The sequence below is a fragment of the Bos indicus genome, chromosome 21 (genome assembly GCF_029378745.1).
Source record: "Bos indicus isolate NIAB-ARS_2022 breed Sahiwal x Tharparkar chromosome 21, NIAB-ARS_B.indTharparkar_mat_pri_1.0, whole genome shotgun sequence".
Taxonomy (NCBI): domain Eukaryota; kingdom Metazoa; phylum Chordata; class Mammalia; order Artiodactyla; family Bovidae; genus Bos; species Bos indicus.
Genome location: NC_091780.1, coordinates 21,068,100 through 21,092,190, shown reverse-complemented (window position 1 = coordinate 21,092,190; position 24,091 = coordinate 21,068,100). Strand labels below are relative to the sequence as shown.

The 24,091-nt window shown below is 54.6% G+C and overlaps 2 protein-coding genes and 1 non-coding gene across 6 annotated transcripts in view; 1 reads left to right on the top strand and 2 right to left on the bottom strand.

Annotated features, from left to right (window-relative positions):
• Positions 1–5,448: 5,448 nt before the first annotated feature.
• Positions 5,449–5,521, bottom strand: TRNAR-UCG (transfer RNA arginine (anticodon UCG)). The gene has a single exon. It is a non-coding gene; the product is annotated as a tRNA-Arg (tRNA).
• A 1,133-nt stretch (positions 5,522–6,654) lies between these two features.
• Positions 6,655–23,537, top strand: POLG (DNA polymerase gamma, catalytic subunit). 2 transcript variants are annotated; one of them, XM_019983642.2, is made up of 22 exons: positions 6,655–7,421; positions 10,259–10,454; positions 11,346–11,510; positions 11,607–11,753; positions 11,901–11,980; positions 12,791–12,973; positions 13,079–13,233; positions 13,458–13,584; positions 14,503–14,739; positions 15,653–15,773; positions 15,926–16,012; positions 16,315–16,422; positions 17,862–18,022; positions 18,736–18,789; positions 18,894–19,011; positions 19,401–19,536; positions 19,626–19,872; positions 20,821–20,943; positions 21,059–21,227; positions 21,349–21,557; positions 22,343–22,503; positions 23,023–23,537. In XM_019983642.2, the coding sequence occupies exons 1-22, from the start codon at positions 6,811–6,813 to the stop codon at positions 23,079–23,081; spliced, it is 3,654 nt and encodes a 1,217-aa protein (XP_019839201.2). In that variant the 5' UTR covers positions 6,655–6,810; the 3' UTR covers positions 23,082–23,537. The 2 variants fall into 2 exon arrangements, with proteins under 2 accessions (XP_019839201.2, XP_070631206.1); XM_070775105.1 differs by lacking the exons at positions 22,343–22,503; positions 23,023–23,537 and adding an exon at positions 22,045–22,336.
• Positions 22,764–24,091, bottom strand: part of FANCI (FA complementation group I) — a 64,671-nt gene continuing 63,343 nt past the window's right edge. For all 3 annotated transcript variants that reach the window (XM_019983640.2, XM_019983641.2, XM_070775104.1), the window contains exon 38: positions 22,764–23,447. In XM_019983640.2, coding sequence (XP_019839199.2) covers positions 23,367–23,447 — 81 coding nt within the window. In that variant the 3' untranslated portion in view covers positions 22,764–23,366. The remainder of the gene's footprint in view (positions 23,448–24,091) is intronic.

Below are 24,091 nucleotides of genomic sequence, written 5' to 3'. Positions count from 1 at the left end.
CTAGGGCACAAGGGCTTCAGTAGTTGCAACGAGTGGGCTCAGTAGTTGCGGCTCCTGGGCTCCAGACCGCAGGCTCACTAGTTGTGGCACACGGGCCTAGTTGCACGCGGGATCTTCCCCAATCAGGGATCGAACTTGTGTCCCCTGCATTGGCAGGTGGATTCTTTAACTACTGAGCCGCCAGGGAAGCCCTCAGGTGTGGGTTTTTGTAAATCAGTTGAATTTCTTACTGGTGTTTGTTATTTTTAAATTTTATATGTTAAATTATAATTCAATGTATTTTAATGTATAAATTAGCTATTATATAGTCGTATATGTTGAAATTATATTTATGATGTGACAATTTTCAGCTTATGGTAGAAATAAATCGTTTTCTTTCTGAATGCTTCTCTGTATCAGAGATAGCTCCAGTATCACAAATCGTTGTGCAGCGAAGGTGAAATTAACAGCTGCAGAGCACATTGCAAATGGAAGAATCTTGTGTATTGGCCTGGCGAAATTTACTTCAGTGAAATTTAACTAAAGATATTTTTTTAAAAAAGCTCAATCATTTATTCAGCAAGTATTTAATGAGTGCTCAAGCTTGCTGGTTGCGACCACTGAGGCCCTGTGCCACAACTAGAGAATCCATGTGCTGCAACGAAAGATCCGACATGATGCACCAAAACCCTGTAACTGAGACCCGAAGCAGCCAAGTAAGTGATTATTGAAAACAGTTACCCCTCTGAAATATGAAGCACATTTTGAAACTAGCCTATGCCTCTCATCCCGATTTTTACACCCATGCCAAGGTGATCCCACGTGTGGTAGACAGAGACCTGGGACTCCACAGGAGCTGACCCCAAACGAGCACTCGACTCCCTTTACCATGTGTTTTTGGTAGAAACAGCTCAAGAGAGATGGTTGCCTTCTGCCTTCTGAAGCCTGGTAGTGAAGGCCTTGTTATTTCAGGGACAGACGCCCCGGAGGTGCTCATAACGCTGGTGCAGCTTTTACAGAGGTGCTGACGTAAGAATAATCACATGCTGTATTTTGTGAGCGATTACTCTGGGCCGGGCTGTGTTCTCAGAGCTTTACACTTAGAACTCATCTGACCCTCACAGCAACTGCATGGTGCTGATGCTATAACTGTCCCGTTTTACGGATGAGGAGGTTCATGAACTGCATAGTAAATAATATTTGGTTAAGACACCTCCCCTACCCACTGCTTCATCCTGGTCCTCTTGTTCAGCTCCTTGCGGGGGGATCCCACTGGGTCAAGCACAAAGGAGGAAGTCTCATGAAAAATATTGCTACATTCACATGTAGTACACAATGCTATCTTTAAAATGAATAACCAACAAGGACCTACTGTATAGCACAGGGAAGGCTGCTCAATATTATGTAACAATCTAAATGAGAAAAGAATTTAAAAAAGAGTAGAGACATGTATAACTGAGTCATTTTGCTGTATACCTGAAACTATCATGACATTGTTGATTAACTATATCCAATATAAAAGAAAAAGTAAAAAAAAAAAAAAAGACCTATATCACTCAGATACAAATGTAAAATGTTTTTTAAAAAATAAACTCACATTTGCTTTCTGACAAATATCAGAAGGGCCGCTATTGCTGTGACCTGGGGTCTTATGCCAGTCATTCTGGGGCGGGCTAGTAGCAAACCCAGGATCAGGGCTGGCTTTCTGTCTTTTCAAACTCGCTTTCTTGCTTGTGGGGGGTTTAGTGGGCTCGAAGAAATGCCTGGTGGGTTGGGAATCATACGGTGCTTGGGTCCTAAGCCAGGCCCTGCACTGACTGTATGATTTTTGGATAAGTGAGTCAACCTCATACTTATTACTGGAGACTTTCTTTTCTCCTCTGGTTCTCTGAGATGACCTAGAGGGGTGGGATGGGGAGAAGGGAGGGAGGCTCAAGAGGGAGGAGATACATACATAATTATAACTGATTTGCATTGTTGTAGGGCAGAAACCAACACAACATTATAAAGCAATTTCCCTGCAATTGAAAAAGAAATTTTTTTTAAAAGCAGAAAGACTGGGTATTAAAAAGAAAAAACAATGAACATCAACCATACCTTTCTAAGATTCAATTAGTCCAACCCCAAATTATTACTTTAATATAAATAATATTAATATAACTATTATAGTAATATAGTCATGCTAATAAAATAGTTAATATTGAAACAAACTAGTATTGTGTGCATGCGTGCATGCTTAGTTGCATCCAACTCTTTGCAACTCCGTGGACTGTAGCCCACCAGGCTCCTCTGTCCATGGGATTCTCCAGGCAAGAATACTGGAGTGGGTTGCCATGCCCTTCTCCAGGGTATTTTCCCAACCCAGGGATAGAACTCAAGTCTCTTATGTCTCCTACATTGGCAGGTGGGCTCTTTACCATTAGTACCACCTAGGAAGCCCCATAAATATAGTAAAAAGAAAAATCAAATAATAATAGTACCCATGTGCTAGTGGTAAAGGACCCGCCTGCCAATGCCAGTTAGACATAAGAGACTCGAGTTTGATCCCTGTGTCTGGAAGATTGGCTGGAGGAGGGTATGACAACCCACTCCAGTATTCTTGCCTGGAGAATCCCATGGACAGACAAGCCTGGTGGGCTACAGTCCATAGGGTCAGACAGAGTCGGACACCACTGACTTAGCACACACACCAATAGTACCAAAGGGGTCATTGAGCAGATTGAAGGAGAAGCTACTCTAAAGCGTTTAGCTTGGTTCATTTGGCAGTGGTAGCTTTTGTTAAAGGTAGAACAGTGATAGTTTCTCTCTGAGGCAGAAACTGCTGAAGCTGGGCTTGGCAAAGATGACACAAAAAGGTCATCAGGAAGGAAGCTCCCTAGAGGGACCGTGGAGGAGAAGGCAGTGACCGGAGAGTCCCTTAGTCAGCAACAGTGATGCAGAGTCGCCCCAGCCTGCATCTCCAGCCTCAGCCTGTGTCTGGCCCACAGCCTAGGAGCAGGGTTAGTGGGTGGTCACTGAGTAATACAGTAGAGCAGGTTTCCCTGGGTTCAAATCTTGGGGAAGCTCCACCACTTACCTGCTGTAGGGCTTTAGGCTCCCTACTTTATCTCTCTGGGCCTCAGTGTCCTCAACAGTAAAAGGGGATAATAACAGAATCTCTATCCTAGGGTTAATGCAAGGATTAATTAATTTAGATGCCACAACCTGACATCTTAATATGTGCTAGTAGTTATTACCAAGCTCCAGCCAGGTCCTGGAGCAGAGCATCCAATGAGACACAAGGTCAGTCTTCCTGGGTATTTAACAGCAGTGGAAGGGGAGATTAAAAAAATAAAATCAGCTTTTGTTACACCTGAGATTCGTGCTTTGCAAGAAAGTACAGAGTGTTTCCATCTGGGCAGGGGGTTCCTAATGAATTTGTCTCTTGCTCTGTGGGAGGAGAGGTCCAAGAAATTGTAGGGAAATGTATGTGGTTTCTCAGGTATTACTCCCTTGGACAGCAAGAAGATCAAACCAGTCAGTCCTAAAGGAAATCAACCCTGAATATTCATTGGAAGAACTGATGTTGAAATTGAAGCTCCAATACTTTGGCCACCTGATGAGAAGAACTGACTCAATGGAAAAGTCCCTAATGCTGGGAAAGATTGAAGGCAGGAGGAGAAAGGGATTACAGAGGATGAGATGGTTAGATGGCATCATCGACTCAATGGACATGAGTTTGAGCAAACTCCAGGAGATGGTGAAGGGCAGAGAAGGCTGGCATGCTTCAGTCCATAGGGTCACAAAGAGTTGGACAGGACTGAAGCTACTTAGCACAGCACAGTATATATACTAAATACATCTAGAACAATGTATAAACAAGGTTTCTTTTCTTTCTTTCTTTCTTTTTTTTTTTTTACAAGGTTTCATACTTAAAACTAAAGAAAGGGGAAATGTATGGGAGGATCTAGGTTCAGTGCTACTGTGCAGTCTTCAAGCCTTGTTCTGGGGCTTCTCACTGCTTCCCTGGGCGCGATCAGTTCACAGGACCAGCGGGGCAGCGTGTTTTCCCCCTTGTTCAGTGGCTAAGTCGCATGGGACTCTTTCTGACCCCATGGACTGCAGTGCACCAGGCTCCTCTGTCCTCCACTATCTCCAGGAGTTTGCTCAAATTCATGTCCATTGAGTTGGTGATGCTCTCTCACCATCTCATCCTCTGCTGCCACCTTCTCCTTTCCCTAGATGTCCCCAAACCACACCCCTGAAAAATACCGAAGTCCCTTGCTCAAGTCAGTCAGTTCAGGGTGTCCTGGCACACCTACGGCCTAGGAAGTGGGGGCCGACTTTCTGCGAGGCCTGAATTTTGTCCCTAATCAGCTGTGTGTCTTCAGGCGTGTCTCAAACCTCTCCCAGCCTCACTTTCTTCATCCGCGCGGCCGAACCTCCAGGATCCAGCCTCCAGGCTCTCGTCGTCTGCGTGGGCCTGATTCTCTGCAGCACTTTACAGTATATCAGAGGCACGTGGAGCAACAGGCGGTGGATTGCAGACAGGAGACCGCGAAGATGGAAGGCTACCTCTGGTGACTCCTCGGGCCGGTGGGGTGAGCCAGAAGCGTTGGCTGCGGCTGCTGCTGCTAAGTCCCATCAGTCGTGTCTGACTCTGTGCGACCCCATAGACGGCAGCCCACCAGGCTCCTCCGTCCATGGGATTTCCCAGGCAAGAGTACTGGAGTGGGTTGCCATTGCCTTCTCCATAGACGCGTTGGATGAGAGCTTAATACCCGGCGACAGATTCGGCTTCAAGGGAAGGCAGTATTTTTACTCATCAGAATTGTCCAGGATGAACAGAGGGAAGGGGCTTGCCTTCAAATGTGAATCTCTGTGATTCCCACGTATCAGTTCAGTTCAGTTCAGTCGCTCAGTCGTGTCCGACTCTTTGCGACCCCATGAATCGCAGCACGCCAGGCCTCCCTGTCCATCACCAACTCCCGGAGCCCACCCAAACCCATGTCCATTGTGTCGGTGATGCCATCCAACTATCTCATCCTGTGTCGTCCCCTTCTCCTCCTGCCCTCAATCCTTCCCAGCACCAGAGTCTTTTCAAATGAGTCAGCTATCCGCATCAGGTGGCCAAAGTATTGGAGTTTCAGCTTCAAATCAGTCCCTCCAATGAACACCCAGGATCCAGTTGATTTAAAATCGGAGTTCCCGCAAAGGATGCTCCTGCTTCTCTACCAGTGTGGGGGTATGAACACGGATGGTACCTTTTTAGAAATGGACCACCACTTCCGCTCACCTCCATGTAGCTGTAGCAGGTAGAGGAACAATTTCACAAGGACACTGCCGGGTGGGATGTGGGTGCAGTTACTTCTTCAGATCTGGGTGTTCCCAGACATGAAAGAGGGGTGATAATCCGCAACAGCGTTTCCCTACGGTCCTATTACTTGAATTCCTAAGAAATGATAAACCAAAAAGCAACTTTCCCCTTTGCGACCGCGGCAGGACTCGAACCTGCAATCTTCTGATCCGAAGTCAGACGCCTTATCCATTAGGCCACGCGGCCGCCCGCTAGCTAGTACTCTTTGGACAATCTAAAAAGTATTATTACCGCCCACCGGCTTGCCTGGGACTAACCCACCTGCTTCTTGAGCAGGGGAGGTCGGACCTTGATTCCCAGAGTTCCGCAGGGGAAGGTCCATCCGGAAGTCCTTTTTCCCCCCTACGGGCGGACCGGTCTACTTGTGGCTCTCCTATTGGTCGCGCTAGGAGTCTCCGGCCTGCCTCTTGGGTAGCCGCGGGACCTAGCAGGGTACAGACGGGAAGTTGCCCCTGCCTGTGAGGCGGATCGTTCGGGTGGAGGCCACAGGCCACCCCGAGGCTGCACAGGCCGCGCGGAGGGAGCCGGGGCGTCGCCAGCCTGGGTTCGGGAGCCGCAGACCAGAAGGCACCGGGCGGACTGAGGTTTCCGGCGGGTTCGGCGCAGGGGGGCGGGCGGCCGGGTCGCTGAGCGGCGGCGCGGCCCCTCCCTCTCCAGTCTAGGAGCGCGGCCCTGGGCTGGGCGGAGGCTCGTCCCAGCGCGCACCGCGGCGCGGCCGCCGGGCTCAGGCTGGCGGCCGAGGGCCCCTGCGGCGCGCTGGGCCAGGGCTCGGGCGGGGGTGGGGGCCCCGCGGGACTGCGGCCCCCTTGGCGGGCTCGAACCCGGGCACCGGCCCCTAAGGGCGCTAGGCCCTCGGGCTGCGGCGATCGGGGGGCACCGGCAGCCACCGTTTGCTGAGCACTTGCCGAGGGCCGTGCCCCGCGGCAGGTTCGCCCTGTGTCACCCGAACAGCAGTCCTGTATGACCGGTAGAACCCAGTCACCCCATTTTACAGAGTAGGGAAATGGGGGCCTAAGCCGCCTGCCCAAGGTCAGACGTCTCGGAAGAGCTGGAGCCGGGATTCAAACCCTGGTTGTCCCCACCAGAGTCTTGCGCTCTTAACCACTACCGTCTTCTTCTCTGATGAACTTAACGTGAACCTCGGTTTTCCGAGGGGTATTGGTATTTCCCAAGGTTGCTTGATGATCAACTGAGAACATGCACCTAAAGGCGCTAGGCACCCTGCTTTGGGACGCAGGCAGTGCTCGCGGAAGGAGGGCTGTTAAGATCGCACGTGCTCTGCATGTTGGTAACACTGTACATCTGTCTCCTTTAGGATTTGTGGGTGGAAGGCAGGCATGGTCAGAACCATTTCCCTGGCAGGAAAGCGGAGACAGGACGTGTCCCTCTCCACGTCTCTCAGCCAGTGAACGCTGCCAAGCTGGAGCCCAAAGCCAGGTGTCCTGACGCCCACCGAGGGGCTCCCTGCACCCACCATGAGCCGCCTGCTCTGGAGGAAGGTGGCCGGCGCCACCGTCGGGCCAGGCCCGGTTCCAGCTCCGCGACGTTGGGTCTCCAGCTCCGCCTCCGACCCCGTCCCCAGCGACGGGCCGCCGTCGCCGCAGCCTGTGCCATCCTCGGTGGGCGGGCAGCTGCGGCACAACCCCTTGCACATCCAGATGCTCTCGAGAGGGCTCCACGAGCAGATCTTCGGGCCCGGCGGGGAGAGGCCCGACGAGGCCGCGGTGCGCCGCAGCGTGGAGCACCTGCAGAAGCACGGGCTCTGGGGGCAGCCAGCCCCGCCCTTGCCCGACGTGGAGCTGCGCCTGCCGCCCCTCCTCGGGGGCAGCCTGGACCAGCACTTCCGCATCCTGGCGCAGAAGCAGAGCCTGCCCTACCTGGAGGCGGCCAACTCGCTCTTGCAGGCGCAGCTGCCCCCGCGGCCCCCGAGCTGGGCCTGGGCGGAGGGCTGGACCCGGTACGGCCCCGCGGGGGAGGCCGAACCCGTGGCCATCCCCGAGGAGCGGGCCCTGGTGTTCGACGTGGAGGTCTGCTTGGCAGAGGGAACCTGCCCCACGTTGGCGGTGGCCATATCCCCCTCGGCCTGGTGAGTAGGGAGGGGCCAGGGTCAGGGGACTTGAGCCCTCGAGGGGGGCCCCCACTCTGTGTCTGACGGGTGGGTTTCCAGGGACTGTGGACTCAGTGGTGAACTGAAATCAGCTCGACCCCAGCTTTGATAGAGCTTACTTTATGGTGGGGAAGGTGTGGGTGGTAAAGGACACCCTAGCAAGTGTCAGGTGGTGATGGGCTCAGCAGAGTCCCAGTAACATGTACTTGAAGCTGACTGGGAGACCATTTGAGATTACCTTGATTTGATGCCTTTACCCCTTCCCCTAATAGCTTCCTGAAAAGTTAGTCCAAGACATTTGAACAGTGTTTCTGTTTGGGGATGTCTGGTTATTTTGGGCAGGAGAAACTTCCCTTTGGTGGGAATGTCCCAGGCGGTATAAGACACTTAGCGTCCCCAGCTGCTCTCTTAAGTGCCAGACCAAATCCCGCTGCCCCCCCATTTCAGTTTCCAAATACCCCTCCCCTCAGGTGACACCTTGCTGATCACCCCTAGTTGAGACACACTTCTTCCATCTCCCAGCCTCCCAAGTAGGCCTGCAGGCATTTTGGTCCCCCAAATGTATATTCAATCACTCTTTTCTTTTTGAGTAACTTTCTAAGTGCTACCCAAGTTTCTTTTTCAAACAATGATGGCAGTACTGTTTCTCCCCTTTTTTTATTCTTCATTCCAGGATTAAAATACTATTTACAACCTTAATGCTTTCAGGCATGGCCAGCAAAAAAAAAGTTGGCAGTTTCTTTATTCCTATTGGAAGCTACATCTTTGTAAAGAAAGCTGCGAAATGTTAAATATGCAGTTGAAAATGGTGAAAACATGGCTAAATAGATAAGGTAGGCATTAATGGCTGAAAAGAGCAAAACCAGATGATTCCTTATTGATTAGTTCCAGTTAAGATGAGAATCTCAGAGCTTACTATGTAACTTGATGGTCAAACTAGAGGGAATACTCTCCATCATTTGAGAAAGTAAAGTAGGCTGTGGTGGCTGAAAGGAAATTAGGAAACCAGTGATAAGAACTGTTTTTTGATCTTTCGGTCATTCTTGGCCAGTTTACCTCTAGTCCCCTTTTTCTTTTCTCTTCTTCCTCTCCTGACTTTTCACCTCTTTCTCTTCCTGTCCTTTCCATCATCCTCTCATTCTCATACCATTCTTGCCAGTGGTACTGGGGGGCACCGCTCAGTTTGCCTGGCAGTGGAAGTCATTACTGAGGACCGGGCTCATACAGGGCCTTCCTCCTGGGAGCCTGACTGTGGTGGGGGCAGAAGGCTGGGGCCCTGACAGCAGCCCACTTAACTTTGGCATATCCCTGGCACCTGGCTGTCTAACGTCAGATGCCTGAGCAGCCCGCGGTTTCCAGTGGAAGGGAGAAGCCTTGCACAGGCCAGAGGGCAGCTTTCCCAAAGGCTGCAGGTGAGGGCTTTGGTCATGAGACCGGAGGGACACTGCACAGGCTGTCAGTGCCAAGCTGAGGCTCACAGGGAAAGTGTAGTGTTAATGGCGTTGGTTCTGACTCATCTTAAATATGCCAAAGGTGTTTGCATTTTGGCTTTCTTCTTTTTTATCACAAAAATTTGACAAGATGGCTCTCATGCACAGCTGCAGACCCAGATCTTGACACCAGTCTGGCTTTTTATTGCAACCAAAGTCCCTGTCATCCCTGCAGCCTCTGATATTTGACATCCTTCAGCCTTTTCTTCTGTGTTATTAAGGGCTTTGACATGCTGAATTGAGAGGGAAGGAGGTTGCAACTCGAGTTCCTGAGCATTTTCCCATCATTTGGGGTGTGGGTTAGATCTCACCAGGTTTAAAATTAGGAACCACTTTTTGCTGGTAATGCTCTCCCCGAGAGAAACTAGTTTTATGTTTGTCATTAGCTGTTGTGACAGATAACCCCTGCTCCCCTCCATAAGGGACACAGGGAGCTTGCTTGCAGCTGTGGTGGCCACACAGGTGGCCTCGTCACTCACTTTGGTGCTGAGTGGCCTTGACCCTTTGGCGTGATCCATGGTTCACAAGAGGCTTTTTGCTCAGTGGCCGTTTCCCTACACTTATCCTTGTGGATCTTGAGCAAACTCCGGCCTTTTCCCGAGTCAGTGTCAGGCCCCCAACAGACAGCACTCACCCCCTGTCCACCCCACCCCCCAGCTCTAGCACGTACTTCTAGAACATGTGCATACATCTCCTCCTTTCTGGCACTTTCCCTGGTCTGTCACTGGGGGTGGTTGCTCAGAGGCCCAGCACCTTCTCCAAGGTGCATGACTTGCTCTTTGTCCTTCGGAATCTTTCCAGCCGTCAGATGATTCATCCTGTACCTGTGTGCAGCGTTTGTCTTTTTTTGTTTTTTTTTTTTTGCCACTTTCAATTAAAAAAAAATTCCACTTTGGGTCCTATTATAATTGTCTGTCCCCTTTATTAGCTCTTTGAACATGAGCTGTTTCATGCTCATAGATGTGAGGGGTTGGTAACATTCATTAAGACATCTCAGAGCCAAGCACAGACTTGGTGAGCCCCAGACCTAACAGACATCTTGATGGCCAGGCTGCATGCCCGTCTGGGACACCGGGGACTGTGGCGCGTAGCTGCCTTCCTCTCTGTGGAGGTGGAGAAGTAAAGAAGGCTTTGTTTGTAACTCCTCCTCACTCCCAGCACGGCCCCTGACAGCACCCCACCCGACCTCCAGCTCTGTGAGGGTTAGGAGACCTTGTCCCCAGCTGCTAGCGCAGGACCTGCATGTGGTGGAAGGTGTGCAGTGGGGCTTGAGGAGCGGGGCGTGCACGTCTCTGGGCTGAGCCTGCCTGCCTCTCACCTCCTCAGGTATTCCTGGTGCAGCCGGCGGCTGGTGGAAGAGCGTTACTCTTGGACCAGCCAGCTGTCGCCGGCTGACCTCATTCCCCTGGAGGTCCCTGCCAGTGCCGGCAGCCCTGCTCAGCGAGACCGGCAGGAGCGGTTAGTGGTGGGGCACAATGTGTCCTTCGACCGAGCCCACATCCGGGAGCAGTACCTGATCCAGGTAGGGATCCTGGGGCTGACTGCAGGTCCTGGCTCGGGGTGGGCTCGGAGCCCGGCTTCCAGTGGCTGGGGAAGGACTGCGTGTCCTGGCTAGTGCCTCCATTGCCTTTGTAGCAGCTCCAGGGCCCCCTGCTGACCAGCCCTGCCCGTGGTCCTTGTGCCCAGCTCTTGGGTCCCCAGCATCCCTGGCACAGGACCTGAGCTGTCACAGTACTGATGGCCCTTGTCTGTATGTGGCATTTTAGAGCTTGACCTGGGCTTTGGAGGCCGCGGGCCCCACAGCCTGGGCACGTGTCCTGCCTCAGCCACTGGTGAGCAGCATGTGCTTCTTGACACCCCTGAGCCTCAGTTTCCTCTTTTGTAAAAAGAGGGAGATAGCAGAAGTTGCATCAAAGGATTGCTGAGAGGGTTTGAACAGTGCACATGTCAGATACCCAGAACCATAGTGTGGCACTTCCTGAGTTTGTGGAAAGTGCCCCAGGAGAGGTGGGGCAGGTGGGAGCAGCCTTGACCTCCAGCTGCAGATGCTGAGGCTCAGACAGCCTTGTTAACTTGGCCAGGGCCTCATAGCTGGTGAGTGGCAGGGCGGGGCAGCCAAGCCTGATAGCTCGGAAGGCTTGGTTTAGGCCCCTCTGTTCCCAAGGTGCCTCTCAGCGCTGTTGCTGGGAAGGGCCTTGTGTTGGGACTGAGCCTGGCCTGTGCCTTCCAGGGTGGCTAGGATCTAGAAGGCAGGCCCCTCACAGGTGGAGGAACAAGCACCAGCAAGTTTGAAGACACTGCGTCTTGAGCATCTAGCTGTGTGCTGGGAGGGGGGCTGTGGTGGGGCTGGTGGGCTGAAGCACTGAGCTGGGGTAGGCAGGCCCCTCCGCTGCAGCCTCTCCCTACTCCTCAGGGTTCCCACATGCGCTTCCTGGACACCATGAGCATGCACATGGCCATCTCGGGGCTGAGCAGCTTCCAGCGCAGTCTGTGGATGGCTGCCAAGCAGGGCAAGCACAAGGCCCGGCCCCCTACTCAACGAGGCCAGAAGTCCCAGAGCAAAGCCAACGGCCCACCGGTGAGGGCACAGTGGGCGTGGGGGGACCCCGTCACAAGCCTGCCCATCTGGCTCAAGGCCACGCTGACCTGCCATGTCCCTCGCTCTGGCCCCCAGATCTCGTCCTGGGACTGGCTGGACATCAGTAGTGTCAATAACCTGGCAGACGTGCACGGCCTCTACGTGGGGGGGCCTCGCCTGGAGAAGGAGCCCCGCGAGCTGTTTGTCAAGGGCAACATGAAGGACATCCGTGAGAACTTCCAGGTATGGCAGGGGGTGGGGTGCTCCGGGGGTGCGGGCAGGGGCAGGCCCCTAGAGGCCCTGGGAGTGTAGCTGTCACACTTGACCCTGGGCCCCAGCGGCAGTAGTGGGATGACTGCCCACCCTGCGCCTTCCTGTCGCCTGTGCCAGGACCTGATGCAGTACTGTGCCCAGGACGCGTGGGCCACCTATGAGGTTTTCCAGCAGCAGCTTCCACTCTTCCTGGAGAGGTGAGGGAGTGCCCCTCTGGGAACCCCTGGGGGTCAGTGGGTTCCCGGTGGTACCTGGGCCCATTGTAGCCAGGTGCTGCTGGGCCTTTCTCAGGCTGGGGCCCTCAGCCTTTCTGGCCTGAGAGCACGGAGCTGCTCTGTCCAGGGGTGGCCACCTGGGCCTTGGGCTCTCGGGTGTCTACAGAGTCCTAGAGGAGAGGTCCCAGGCTGTGCTTATTTCATGGTCTGCTCAGCGCCCTCTCTGAACCCAGATCCTGAGCCACGGGCTTCACGTCCATCTTGGTTATGTGTCCTAGTGAGTCAGTCTGATGATGCGGTCAGAATTGGAAGCCTAAGCCAAACCCGGTTCTGATCTTAATTGTCCGGTCCAGCTCATGTGACCTTGGGCAGGGCAGTTGGTTTCTCTGAGCCCTGGTGGTCTTGTCTGTGAAGCACACACAGGCATACTTGACTATCCAGTTGTGAGGCTCTTGTGTGACACTTTGTGTGTGTGGAGTTGTTAACGCAGCGTCTGGCTCCTGGTCATTACTCAGCATGTGGCAGCCACCTCCATTTTTGTGAGCTGTCATTCCCACATTATCCCTGAGGATGGAATGATATCCCTATTTTATAGATGAAGGAACTTTGGCTCAGAGAGATGACATCACTTATGCAGGGTCTCATGGCTGGGAAGTAGGAGAGAGCTGGGGTTTAAACCCCTGTCTCTCTGATGTGGGTGGTTGGGTTGAGGATTGCCAGGCCGGCTCAGGGCTTGGGCCAGAGCCTTGCCTCCCGTGGTCATTTATGGCAGCCCTGGTGTTTGTCCTGAAGGTGTCCCCACCCGGTGACTCTGGCTGGCATGTTGGAGATGGGTGTCTCCTACCTGCCCGTCAACCAGAACTGGGAGCGTTACCTGGCGGAGGCCCAGGGCACCTACGAGGAGCTCCAGCGGGAGATGAAGAAGTCGCTGATGGACCTGGCCAACGACGCCTGCCAGTTGCTCTCGGGAGAGAGGTAGCCAGGCCCTTGGGTGGGCAGGGTCCTCCTACAGGGGCCGGGCAGTGGGAGGCCTGGCCTCTGGCGTGGCCTTAGCCCTGCCCTGGTGAACTGGCTGTGCAGGTACAAAGAGGACCCCTGGCTCTGGGACCTGGAGTGGGACGTGCAGGAGTTCAAGCAGAAGAAGGCGAAGAAAGGGAAGAGGAGGGAGCCGGCTGCAGCCAGCAAGTTGCCTGTCGAGGGGGCTGACGCCCCTGGGGACCCCAGGGATCAGGAAGGTGGGGAACATGGGCGGGAGGCGGGGAAGGGAGGGGCCCTGGGAAGGGCCTGGGACCCTGGGGTCCCTTGGCAGTGGTGGCTCCAGCCTTCCAGAGAAGAACCCACGCCCCCTGCAGTGGAAGCACAGAATTCGAACCACTGGACTGGACCGCTGGGCAGGTCCTGGGAGGGTCTTTCTGAGATACCCTTCCCTGGTCCTGATTGTCCTCCCCACCCTGTGCAGACCCCGGCCCCCCCAGTGAGGAGGAGGAGTTCCAGCGAGATGCCACAGCCCGCACCTGCTTGGAGCAGCTGAGGGGGACCACAGAGCTCCTGCCCAAGCGGCCCCAGCACCTTCCTGGACACCCAGGGTGAGCCCTTCCCCTCACATGTCCAGAAGCCACCCTATCCCTCCCTCCACCTCGAGACACCCGTATTCTGGGCCCCAGCACAGAGGGTAGTATGCGTATGCGCCCCTGCTAACACGCTGCCATCTGTTCCTGCCATCTTCCTGTCCTGCTGTCACCCCTGGGTCCCTGGGCTTGTTCACTACAAGTGCACTAAGCACCTGCTGTGTTCTGGGCCTTACTGCAGCCTCTGAGGGGCAAAGAGAAGCATAACTCCTTTCTAGTAGCTTCTCCCTGGGAGGAGCCAGCCTGCGCTGGAGTTGATATCCATCATGAGACAGGAGAGTCATCAGTGTCGAGGCAGAACCTAAAACTCTGCCTGGTGAAATCAAGGAAGGCTTCCTTGAGGAGGTGACCTTCATTCTCACCCCACAAAGTGGCAGAGATGGGAAAATAGGGGCATCCAGACTGAACAGCAAGGGGCCAATTTTGTGTTTCCCTGAGAGGAGGACCCCTTAAATCTGTGCCCTGAGTGCCTCACTTGCCTAGCTCTGGCATTGGCTTTGGTGAACAGCCCGTGAGGGATGGAGCACTGGGGGCCCTGGTGTGCTTCTGGAGCAGCAGAGGTCGGGTAGACCTGTGCGCTGCTCTGGGCAGTTCCCCTGGTGAAGTGGAGCTTGGCGAGGAGTCTTGCCCTTGGCAGTGTGTATGGGTCCTGGAATAGGGAGCTGACACAGGATCTGTCCTTGGGGAATATTTGAATTATTCTAGGGGCCTCCATGGGGGTCCTGGCTGAGTCCCAGTGGGCGGGGGTGGTAATGTCAGGCTGAGGTCACCAGCAGGCCTTGGGATGGGTGGGCATTGTCACGGGTGGAGAGAGCCTTCCTCGTTACATGCTGTCCTCCCCTGACTGCTGTGACGCACTCTCTGCTGGCGGTGTAGGTGGTATCGGAAGCTGTGTCCCCGGCTCGATGACCCTGAGTGGACCCCTGGCCCCAGTCTCCTCAGCCTCCAGATGCGGGTCACACCTAAGCTCATGGCGCTGACCTGGGACGGCTTCCCTCTGCACTACTCGGAGCAGCATGGCTGGGGCTACCTGGTGCCCGGGCGGCGGGACAACCTGGCTCAGGTGTCGGCCGGCAGTACTCCCACGTCGGCTGGGGCGGCCTGCCCCCACACGTAAGGCTCTGGCTCGGGGAGGAAGGGGCTGGCATCTCGGGACCCTTCCCCTTGTTGGAGAGGCCAAGCCCAGCTCGGGCTAGGGTAAGGAGCCTGAGTTGGAGTGTCTGGCTTCTAGTTCTTTTTTGATGGCAGTCTTTCTGTCCAGGCCTCCGAGCCCTGTTGAGTTGAGAGCGTGGGGTTGGAGTGGGAAGGGCTGAGGCCCTGCTCAGGAGCCTGCAGCCCGGCTGTCCGCACAGGAACACGTAGAGGGCGGGCTGGAGGCCGTTGAACGTGACGGGTCTATGGACTTCGTGTGCCTCCGTTGAGTATCATTTATCGAGCACTGGTTATCTTCTGTGTTAATAAACCCATTACAGTGCTTCCTCGTTTGTTCCCCAGGCAGCCGCATGAGACAGGGTGGTTATCTTCATTTTAGAGCTGGCAGAAGAAAAGGCCATGGGGAAGTCTCTTGTCTGAGAGCCCAAACCCTTGAGCCTTTGACAGGCAGGTGCTGGGGAGAAGCCATAGTGCGTGAAGTGGCCCAGAACTGAGGGCCCTGGCTCAGCAGGGCATTCTGACCCTGCCCGCCTGTGGGGCCTGAGGACAGAGGGATGGGGATCGGCCTGCGCCTGTGAGCTGAAGAGTGGGTGCAGGAGCCAGCCTGGGGTGGGCCTGGCCCTGACTTCCCGCTGCCCTGCTCCCCGCATGCTCTTCTCCCGAGTCAGCCTGGGCCTCGAAGCCCAGCCTGCCAGCAGCGTGCTGTCGTTCTCAGCTTGTCCCTCGCTATCTATGAGCCGGGGAGAGTGCTGTCCATTCCTGCCTCAGGGCCGCTTCTGGGGACTGAACAGGGAACGGTGGAAGGCACCCGGCGAGCGGCCTGGCCCGGAGGGGGCCCGCGGTAATCAGGCTGCGGCTGCCGTTCTCTGCGCAGAGCCATCGAGTCCCTGTACAGGAAGCACTGTCTTGAACAGGGGAAGCAGCAGCTGGAGCCGCCACAGGCAGACCTTTCCGAGGAGTTCCTGCTGTCCGACAGCGGCGCCATGTGGCAGACGGTGAGGGCGGCTCTGGCTCCAGGACGGGGCAGCCTCTGGGTGGGGGCCGGGTGCCAGGGGCACTCATCTGCTCACTCACCCCAGAGTGGGGCTGGCGGACGTGGGCCAGCCCAGCCCCCTGCTTTACTCGCTTGGTACCTGGGCCCCTCCAGGTGGAAGAATTGGGCTGCTTGGAAGTGGAGGCCGAGGCAAAGATGGAGAACTTGCAAGAGGCAGTCCCAGGTCAACCGCTAGCTCCGGTGAGCTGGGCGCCTGCTCAGGGCTTCTCTGGGTGGGTGCTGGCTGGCCACGTCCTCCTGTTGCGCCCAGGTAGTGCTTTCCCCCTCAGTTCCCAAGGTTTTGGGGGGCTGGGAGATGACCACCATGCCCTTAGGCAGCCCCACCCTTGTTGGAGGCCAGAGAGGGAGCCTGAGACCGCATGGCCATCCTGTCTTTTCCCAGCTGCATGCCATTTCAGGCCCTTATTCCCACCCCTACCCCATGGCCCTCGCTGAATGCAGGTGCTGGAGCAGGGCCTGATCTAGGTGTGTGGCCCCCACAGACTGCTGCTGGTGGCCCCAAAGCCAGCCAGCCAGCTTATCACCATGGCAACGGACCCTACGACGACGTGGATATCCCTGGCTGCTGGTTCTTCAAGCTGCCTCACAAGGTGTGTGTGCTGGTTCACACCCTGTTTCGTGGTGTCCTGGGGCACATAGTAGGCCTGCAGAGTGACTCAAACCAGGAGACGGCCTTGCTGTGGGAATGCCAGGAGTAGAGGGGCAGAGCATGATCTCGGACAAAAGTTGCCATCTCTCTGAGCCTTTGTTTTTTTTCTAAAAATTGGGTGGCAAGGGGCCTGATGGCAGAGTTAAATGACATAAGGCTAGAAAAAAGAGAAAAATGACATGGGGCATCTCTTTGTGACCCCATGGACTATAGCCCGCCAGGCTCCTCTGTCCATGGGATTCTTCAGGCAAGAATACTGGAGTGGGTTTCCATTTCCTTCTCCAAGGGATCTTCCCCACAGGGATTGAACCTGGGTCTCCTGCATTGCAGGCAGATTCTTTACCATCTGAGCCACCAGGGATGTTTTCGAGCCTTTTTCTAAAAATTGAGTGGCAAGGGGTCTGGTGGCAGAATTAAATGACATAGGGCGAGAAAACAAAGATCATCGCATCCGGTCCCACCACTTCATGGGAAATAGATGGGAAAACAGTGGAAACAGTGTCAGACTATTTTTCTGGGCTCCAAAATCACTACTGATGGTGACTGCAGCCATGAAATTAAAAGACGCTTACTCCTTGGAAAGAAAGTTATGACCAACCTAGGTAGTATATTCAAAAGCAGAGACGTTACTTTGCCGACAAAGGTTCGTCTAGTCAAGGCTATGGTTTTTCCTGTGGTCATGTATGGATGTGAGAGTTGGACTGTGAAGAAGGCTGAGCGCCGAAGAATTGATGCTTTTGAACTGTGGTGTTGGAGAAGACTCTTGAGAGTTTCTTGGACTTCAAGGAGATCCAACCAGTCCATTCTGAAGGACATCAGCCCTGGGATTTCTTTGGAAGGAATGATGCTAAAGCTGAAACTCCAGTACTTTGGCCACCTCATGCGAAGAGTTGACTCATTGGAAAAGACTCTGATGCCGGGAGGGATTGGGGGCAGGAGGAGAAGGGGACGACAGAGGATGAGATGGCTGGATGGCATGACTGATTCGAGGGACGTGAGTCTGAGTGAACTCCAGGGGTTGGTGATGGACAGGGAGGCCTGGCGTGCTGCGATTCATGGGGTCGCAAAGAGTTGGACACGACTGAGCGATTGATCTGATCTGATCTGATCTGGGCGAGAAAAAAGAGAAAAATGACATAGAGCATGTCAGGGGCCTAGTACCACATCTGGTGACTGATGGCTGTTACTGGGAGGGGAGCTGGGTGTGTGCCTGCGTGTGAATGTGTGTGTGTTTGCGCCCATGTGTGTGTGTATGTTGCAATCAGGGATTTGCCCCAGACTGCTCTGCTGGTGGGGCAGTCTGGGCTCAGTGTTGGGCAGTGCCTTGGGCACTGGGGATCGCAGCACACCTCCAGGCCCCGCTTCCTCTGCTCTCCGCAGGATGGCAACAGCTGTAATGTGGGCAGCCCCTTCGCCAAAGACTTCCTGCCCAAGATGGAGGACGGCAGCCTGCAGGCTGGCCCAGGAGGCGCCAGCGGGCCCCGGGCCTTGGAAATCAATAAGATGATCTCATTTTGGAGGAACGCCCATAAGCGTATCAGGTGGGCCGTTGGGGAGGGCAGAGACTTGCTGCTATGCGTGCCTCTGACCAGGTCACCGCTCTCCTGGGATCCCTTCCCCTCCCCCCTCCCTACCCCCCCAACCCCGGGGCCCTGACAGCCTGTACTACAGCACAGGGCTTGCCCGGTCTGGAGGCCAGGCTCTCTGTGGTCCTGTTGCCGTGCACCCACGGACCAGGCTCTTTCCCTCTCCAGCTTTAGTTTCCTTGTTATGTAAGAAGACTGGTACTGTAGGTCCCTGAAGGCCCCTCCCAGCCCTGTGAGGCCCCTTCTGTGAAGGGCTAGTGGCCTGTAAGCTGTGTTGGGGGCTGGGTCCTAGGCCGGGAATGGCAGATGGATCAAAGTCTAGTTCCATGGCGGAGGTGGCTGCCAGCAGCACGCTCCTGTGAGAAGAGTCTGGCAAGGGCTGGTGACGTCTGCCCTGAGCGTGGAGGAGGCAGTGGTGGCAGGGCTGCAGCGGGGTGCCTCACGGTCACCCCAGGATGCGGGCAGAAGTGGCCTCAGCTGCCTGGCCATCTCCTTGAGGGCTTGTGCTTCTGAGTGGTAGATGGCAGGGCCCAGCCCGAGTCAGGTCAATGGAGAGGGTTGAACCGGCCGGGCACAGAGGGCACGCAGCAGAGCAAGGTAGTTGAGAGCCGTGTCGTGAGGGGGTGGCTCCTGCCCCCATGGCTGTGCTCAGCAGCGTGTCCCCACAGCTCCCAGATGGTGGTGTGGCTGCCCCGGTCTGCGCTGCCCCGGGCCGTGACCAGGTATGTCCTACTGGGGTTGTGGGAACAGGAAAGCTGAGTGAGGCGGGTCCTAAGACCAAAGCCAGCTGTGGGGATTCAGGTCCTTCCCCCCGACACCCCCACAGGCATGCCAACTACGATGAGGAAGGCCGCTACGGGGCCATCCTGCCCCAGGTGGTGACGGCTGGCACCATCACTCGACGGGCTGTGGAGCCCACATGGCTCACTGCCAGCAATGCCCGGGTACGTGTTCTTTGTACGTCTGGTCTCCCTGGCCTTCCTCTCCTGTCTCGAGAAGCTGGGGTTGCAATGAGCCTGTACTAAGATCTGAGTCTGGCGGGACTCAAGTCCAAATCTGGCATCACAGCCCCTCCATTTGTTGGGCAGATAAGTTCTGGGCACCAGCTCCTGGCCAGGCATGCGTGGCACAACTTTTGTGGAGTCTGCATGGGGCTGAGTGTGAGCCAGGCATGGGGCAGGGGATCTTTACCTGGAACTAGCAGAGCTGGCTGCATTCCCTAAAACCATGCCTTTGGGAAGGGCCACCACATCTCAGTCTAGTCAGGCCCCGGGGTGAGCAAGAGGAGTCTCACCGGGTACCTACGTGGGGTATGACCTCCCTCTTCCCACAGCCTGACCGCGTAGGCAGTGAGTTGAAGGCCATGGTGCAGGCCCCGCCTGGCTACGTCCTCGTGGGTGCCGACGTGGACTCCCAGGAGCTGTGGATCGCAGCTGTGCTGGGAGATGCCCACTTTGCCGGCATGCATGGTGAGCGGGAGCCAGGGCTGGAGCAGAGTGGAGGCGGCCTGATGCCTGGCCGGCGGAGCCGCCTCTCTCACTGTCGCCCTGCCCCCCAGGCTGCACAGCCTTCGGCTGGATGACCCTGCAGGGCAGGAAGAGCAGGGGCACTGATCTGCACAGCAAGACAGCAGCCACCGTGGGCATCAGCCGTGAGCACGCCAAGATCATCAACTACGGCCGCATCTATGGGGCCGGGCAGCCCTTCGCCGAGCGCCTGCTCATGCAGTTCAACCACCGACTCACGCGGCAGGAGGCAGCTGAGAAGGCCCAGCAGATGTATGCGGTCACCAAGGGCCTCCGCCAGTGAGTGTCCCCCCTTCCCTACCCCTGGGCCTCAGGCTTGCTTTATTGTCTTTGCTGCGCCTGTCTTTTTGACCTTCCCGTTGCCTGAGCCCTCATACGGCCTCTGACCTAGCTCTAGGTGGGTTGTCCTTCGGTTGTGATGTTTGCTCGCTTCACAGTCCGTTTTCCTCATAGCCGTGAGTTATCACTGAGTGGTTGCAGGGTGCGTGCTCTGCTCCTGCAGAATAAACAGTAATGTGGGGGTTGCAAACCCACATGCTCACAGGGCATGAGAGCAAGTGAGAGGGGGAGCAGAGTGTTGTCCAGGGAGGTGAGAGGGGAGACGGGGTCGGGAGGATGCTCTAGGGTAGCGTGTACTGGCGGAGGCAAGGCAGTGACAACAGACATGGCTGGGTCTTAGTCGTGGAGACCTTTGAAAGCGTCATGGTGTGGACTGAGGGGTGGTGGGGAAAGCCTGTTGTACCTGTGAGCAGGTGAGTGACATGACTGGCCAGCAGGGGACTAGCCTGGTGTCGTCTGAAGCCGCAGTGAAGCTGTGAGTCTAGGGCAGCAGGGACCGAGAAGGGTGAGCCAGGCTGGCTGTATGTCCTGTCTTCTGCCTTTCTAAATGCTCTTCCCACCCTCACCCCAAAATGCAGGGTGGTAGCCTTTGCTGCCTGCTGGACTGACATGACACCTGTTGGTCACTGGGCAGTGCAGGGTTGAAGGTTTAGGACAGTAATGGTCCCCTGTCCTTTATCGGGCTACCTTCAGGAAGCCCACAGAATCCTGGGATCCTGTCTAGGCTCTGTTTCTGCCTGCTGTGTGATCTCAGAGTCACTTAGCATCTCTGAGCCTTTTGACCTCAGGGCGGTTGTGGAAATGGAGTGGAGTTGAACACGCCTAGCCCAGGGTTTGGCACAGAATAGGCATTCCCGTGGAAATGACGGTTGTGACGCTGCCCCCCAGGTACCGGTTGTCAGATGAGGGCGAGTGGCTGGTGAAGGAGTTGGACCTCCCTGTGGAGAGGACCGAGGACGGCTGGGTTTCCCTGAAGGATCTGCGCAAGATCCAGAGAGAAGCTTCAAAGAAGTGAGACTCTTCTGTGTGTTCATGTCAGTGGGAGGGTTTGGGCTTGCCCGGGGAGAGCTGGCGTGCTTTTGCCCTGATATGGTGAAACACAAAGCTTGCCCTCTTTGTTCCCCAGATCGCGATGGAAGAAGTGGGAGGTGGTTGCTCAGCGAGCCTGGATGGGGGGCACAGAGTCAGAAATGTTCAACAAGCTGGAGAGCATTGCCACATCTGACATACCGCGTACCCCGGTGTTGGGCTGCCGCATCAGCCGGGCCCTGGAACCCTGTGCTGTCCGCGGGGAGGTATCGCCACCCTCGGAACGGGGCAACGGGGGCCTCGGAGGGCAGGGCTCCTGTGCCGCCTCCTGCTCAGGAGAGAGCTGCTTGTGGTCTGGCCCTCCTCACCTGTGCCTTCCCTCCCCAGTTTATGACCAGCCGAGTGAACTGGGTGGTGCAGAGCTCCGCGGTGGACTACCTGCACCTCATGCTTGTGGCCATGAAGTGGCTGTTCGAGGAGTTTGCCATTGACGGGCGCTTCTGCATCAGCATCCACGATGAGGTTCGCTACCTGGTGCGGGAGGAGGACCGATACCGCGCGGCCCTCGCCCTGCAAATCACCAACCTCCTGACCAGGTAGGCAGGGCCCACGGCTCCTCCGGCCTGAGCGTCTGTCAGCTACATGGGGCTTGGACCACACTGAGCACAATCTGAATTTTCATGCCCCCAGGAACAAGTGTTTCCACTTTTATCTCTGATTTTTAAAAACTACGAAGTCTTAAAAAGACTGGCTCAATATTTAGAAAAGATTTTTGGAGACTGAAGTGTTGTATCGCCAGACTGGATCACTGGGGTGGTCAGGAGGTGGGAGGGCAGTTCTCCAACTGTGCTCCCCTTGGAATACAGCTTTGTTTTGAAAATCAGATGACAGGCTTTTCTCCAAGTATCTCAGAAAATTGAGGTACTTTTTCATTTGTCAACATTTATTCTTAAGTGCCAAAAGTTTGCTATTCTGTTAGTAAACAGAAAACATCGTTAACAGGGAAGCTCAAGTATACATATTGAGTTAATTTCCTTGTAGTAAAATCCCTAGTTTATATGATTGTATTAACTAATGTTACAGTTCCATGTTGATCTGCCACTAAGAACCAGTTTGGGAACCATGGCCTGTCCTGATTAATGGGTATATAATGAATGTTTACAATGATCAATACTGCTGCCCTCGTCTTCTGACCAAAGTGGGAAAAAAGGTGTGTTTTGAGTCCACAGTTGTACGCGAGTGTCTCAGCGGGAGGTGCTGGCCCATCAGCTTTCTTCGCTTGCACAGAGCCGGCTGGGCAGGCCCTGCAGGCCACCTCCTGGGAGATGGGTCTTGTTCATAGCGGGGGCGCGACTGCTGCAGGGGATCGGGTCTCTTTCAGGTGCATGTTTGCCCACAAGCTGGGTCTGAATGACCTGCCCCAGTCAGTGGCGTTTTTCAGCACAATCGATATTGACCAGTGCCTCAGGAAGGAAGTGACCATGGACTGTAAAACCCCTTCTAACCCAACTGGGATGGAAAGGCGATACGGGATTCCCCAGGGTGAGCACAACACCTTCCTTCCTTATTACACATGGGACGGGAGGTGGACTAGAAAGTGGTCTCAGACAACAGAGGCTTGGGGCACTGGAGGGTAACCCCTATCTTGGGCTATGTACTGGGCTGGTTCGGTTTATAACGGGCCCTGAGTCCAAAGTGAGCATAATGTTCAGATCACAAAGGCATGTGTTTCTAGAAAGATGTTCCTAGTAAACGAAGTGTTTGACTCCGGTTTCTTTCTTCTTTAACCACACACACACACAAAAGATTTAAACGAGATTTATTTTAAAGTCACAGTGGGTTCTTAGGTGACAAAATTATGCTCTGAATGCCAAACAAATTAGAAAGCTTAAAGTCTATTTAAAATATATCTAAGACAAACATTTTATAAATAAAGAAAACAGATCCTCCCCAAATATGACCCTACCATTCTTGGCAATCCTTTTTGACCTTAACATTAAGCGTTTCTCACTTCTGACTGCTTCGTGAGGGGGCATCCTAACGAATTGCACTATTTTTCAGGTGAAGCGCTGGATATTTACCAGATAATTGAACTCACCAAAGGCTCCCTGGAGAAATGAAGCCAGCCTGGACTATAGCCCTGCCTGGAGGCTCTATATTTGCTCCCATGGAGCTTCATTGGGGCAGTGCAGGCTCCTAAAACTCAGGCTTTCAGCTCTGCTTTTTGCAAAAGGGCTGGCCTGAGGCCAGCCATTTTTCAGTAGCAGAGCCTGCCAAGAATGATTGCCTCTAAACTGAAGGTGCAATTGAGTTCAGAACCAAGATGCCAATGTGGTGCAGGCAGCAGGACAAGGGGGCATTGTTGCTTGTTGGGTAAAAAGAAAGCAGAAGCCCCAAAGTTCACATTAACTCAGGCATTTCATTTCCTTTTTCCTTTTCTTCTTGGCTGGTTCTTTGTTCTGCCCCTCATGCTCTGATGCAGTGCCCTAGAAGGGGAGAGAAGTAACGCTGTAACGTGAGAAGCCTGTTCAGAGGCAGTGGAAATAAAAACAGAAATCCTTTATCTTCTCATCAAAGCCTGTGTTGGTCATGCTTTCTCCCCCGTCCCACTCACGGGAGGTAACTGTTGGAGATGGGGGCAAGCTCTGCAGTAGAGCAAGGTGGTGCTGACTCCTTCCCTTTGGACTTCTGTAATGACGCAGGGAACACGGTGACAGAGAAGGAGCATCAAGATGCTGCAGAACTCCCCTGAACTCAAATGCCAGGGAGGCAGAGGCAGTGGACAGGGCCAGGTGTATTATGGCTTAGAGTGTGGTAAATGGAAGAATGTAGATTCAGGATTTTTTGAGAAGCTAGAAATCCAGGGTGGTTGATGTCAACTTCCAGTTTATCTTGGATATATGTAAGGTGATAGAAATTCTGGGCACCAGAGGTAAGGAAACACTGGGTTCTGCTTCAGAGATGCTGTAGGGCTCATAGCGTGCTGTTCCTCTCCCTTTAGTCTCAGCAGAGGGGAAAGGAGGCTAAGAAATGTGCTGACCCTCATTCAGAGTAGTGGCCCTACTTTGAATGACAGCATGGTAGAAGAGGGAAAAACTGGTTTCTGAGCCAGAGTGCTTAGGCTCATAAT

What these genes read in the sequence shown, in the direction of transcription:
- POLG (XM_019983642.2), top strand. Translation starts at nt 6,811, where the DNA reads ATGAGCCGCCTGCTCTGGAGGAAGGTGGCCGGCGCCACCGTCGGGCCA. An exon ending in CTTCCACTCTTCCTGGAGAG is followed by an intron (nt 11,981 to 12,790) that starts GTGAGGGAGTGC and finishes TTTGTCCTGAAG; the next exon opens with GTGTCCCCACCCGGTGACTC. An exon ending in GCGGCGCCATGTGGCAGACG is followed by an intron (nt 15,774 to 15,925) that starts GTGAGGGCGGCT and finishes GGGCCCCTCCAG; the next exon opens with GTGGAAGAATTGGGCTGCTT.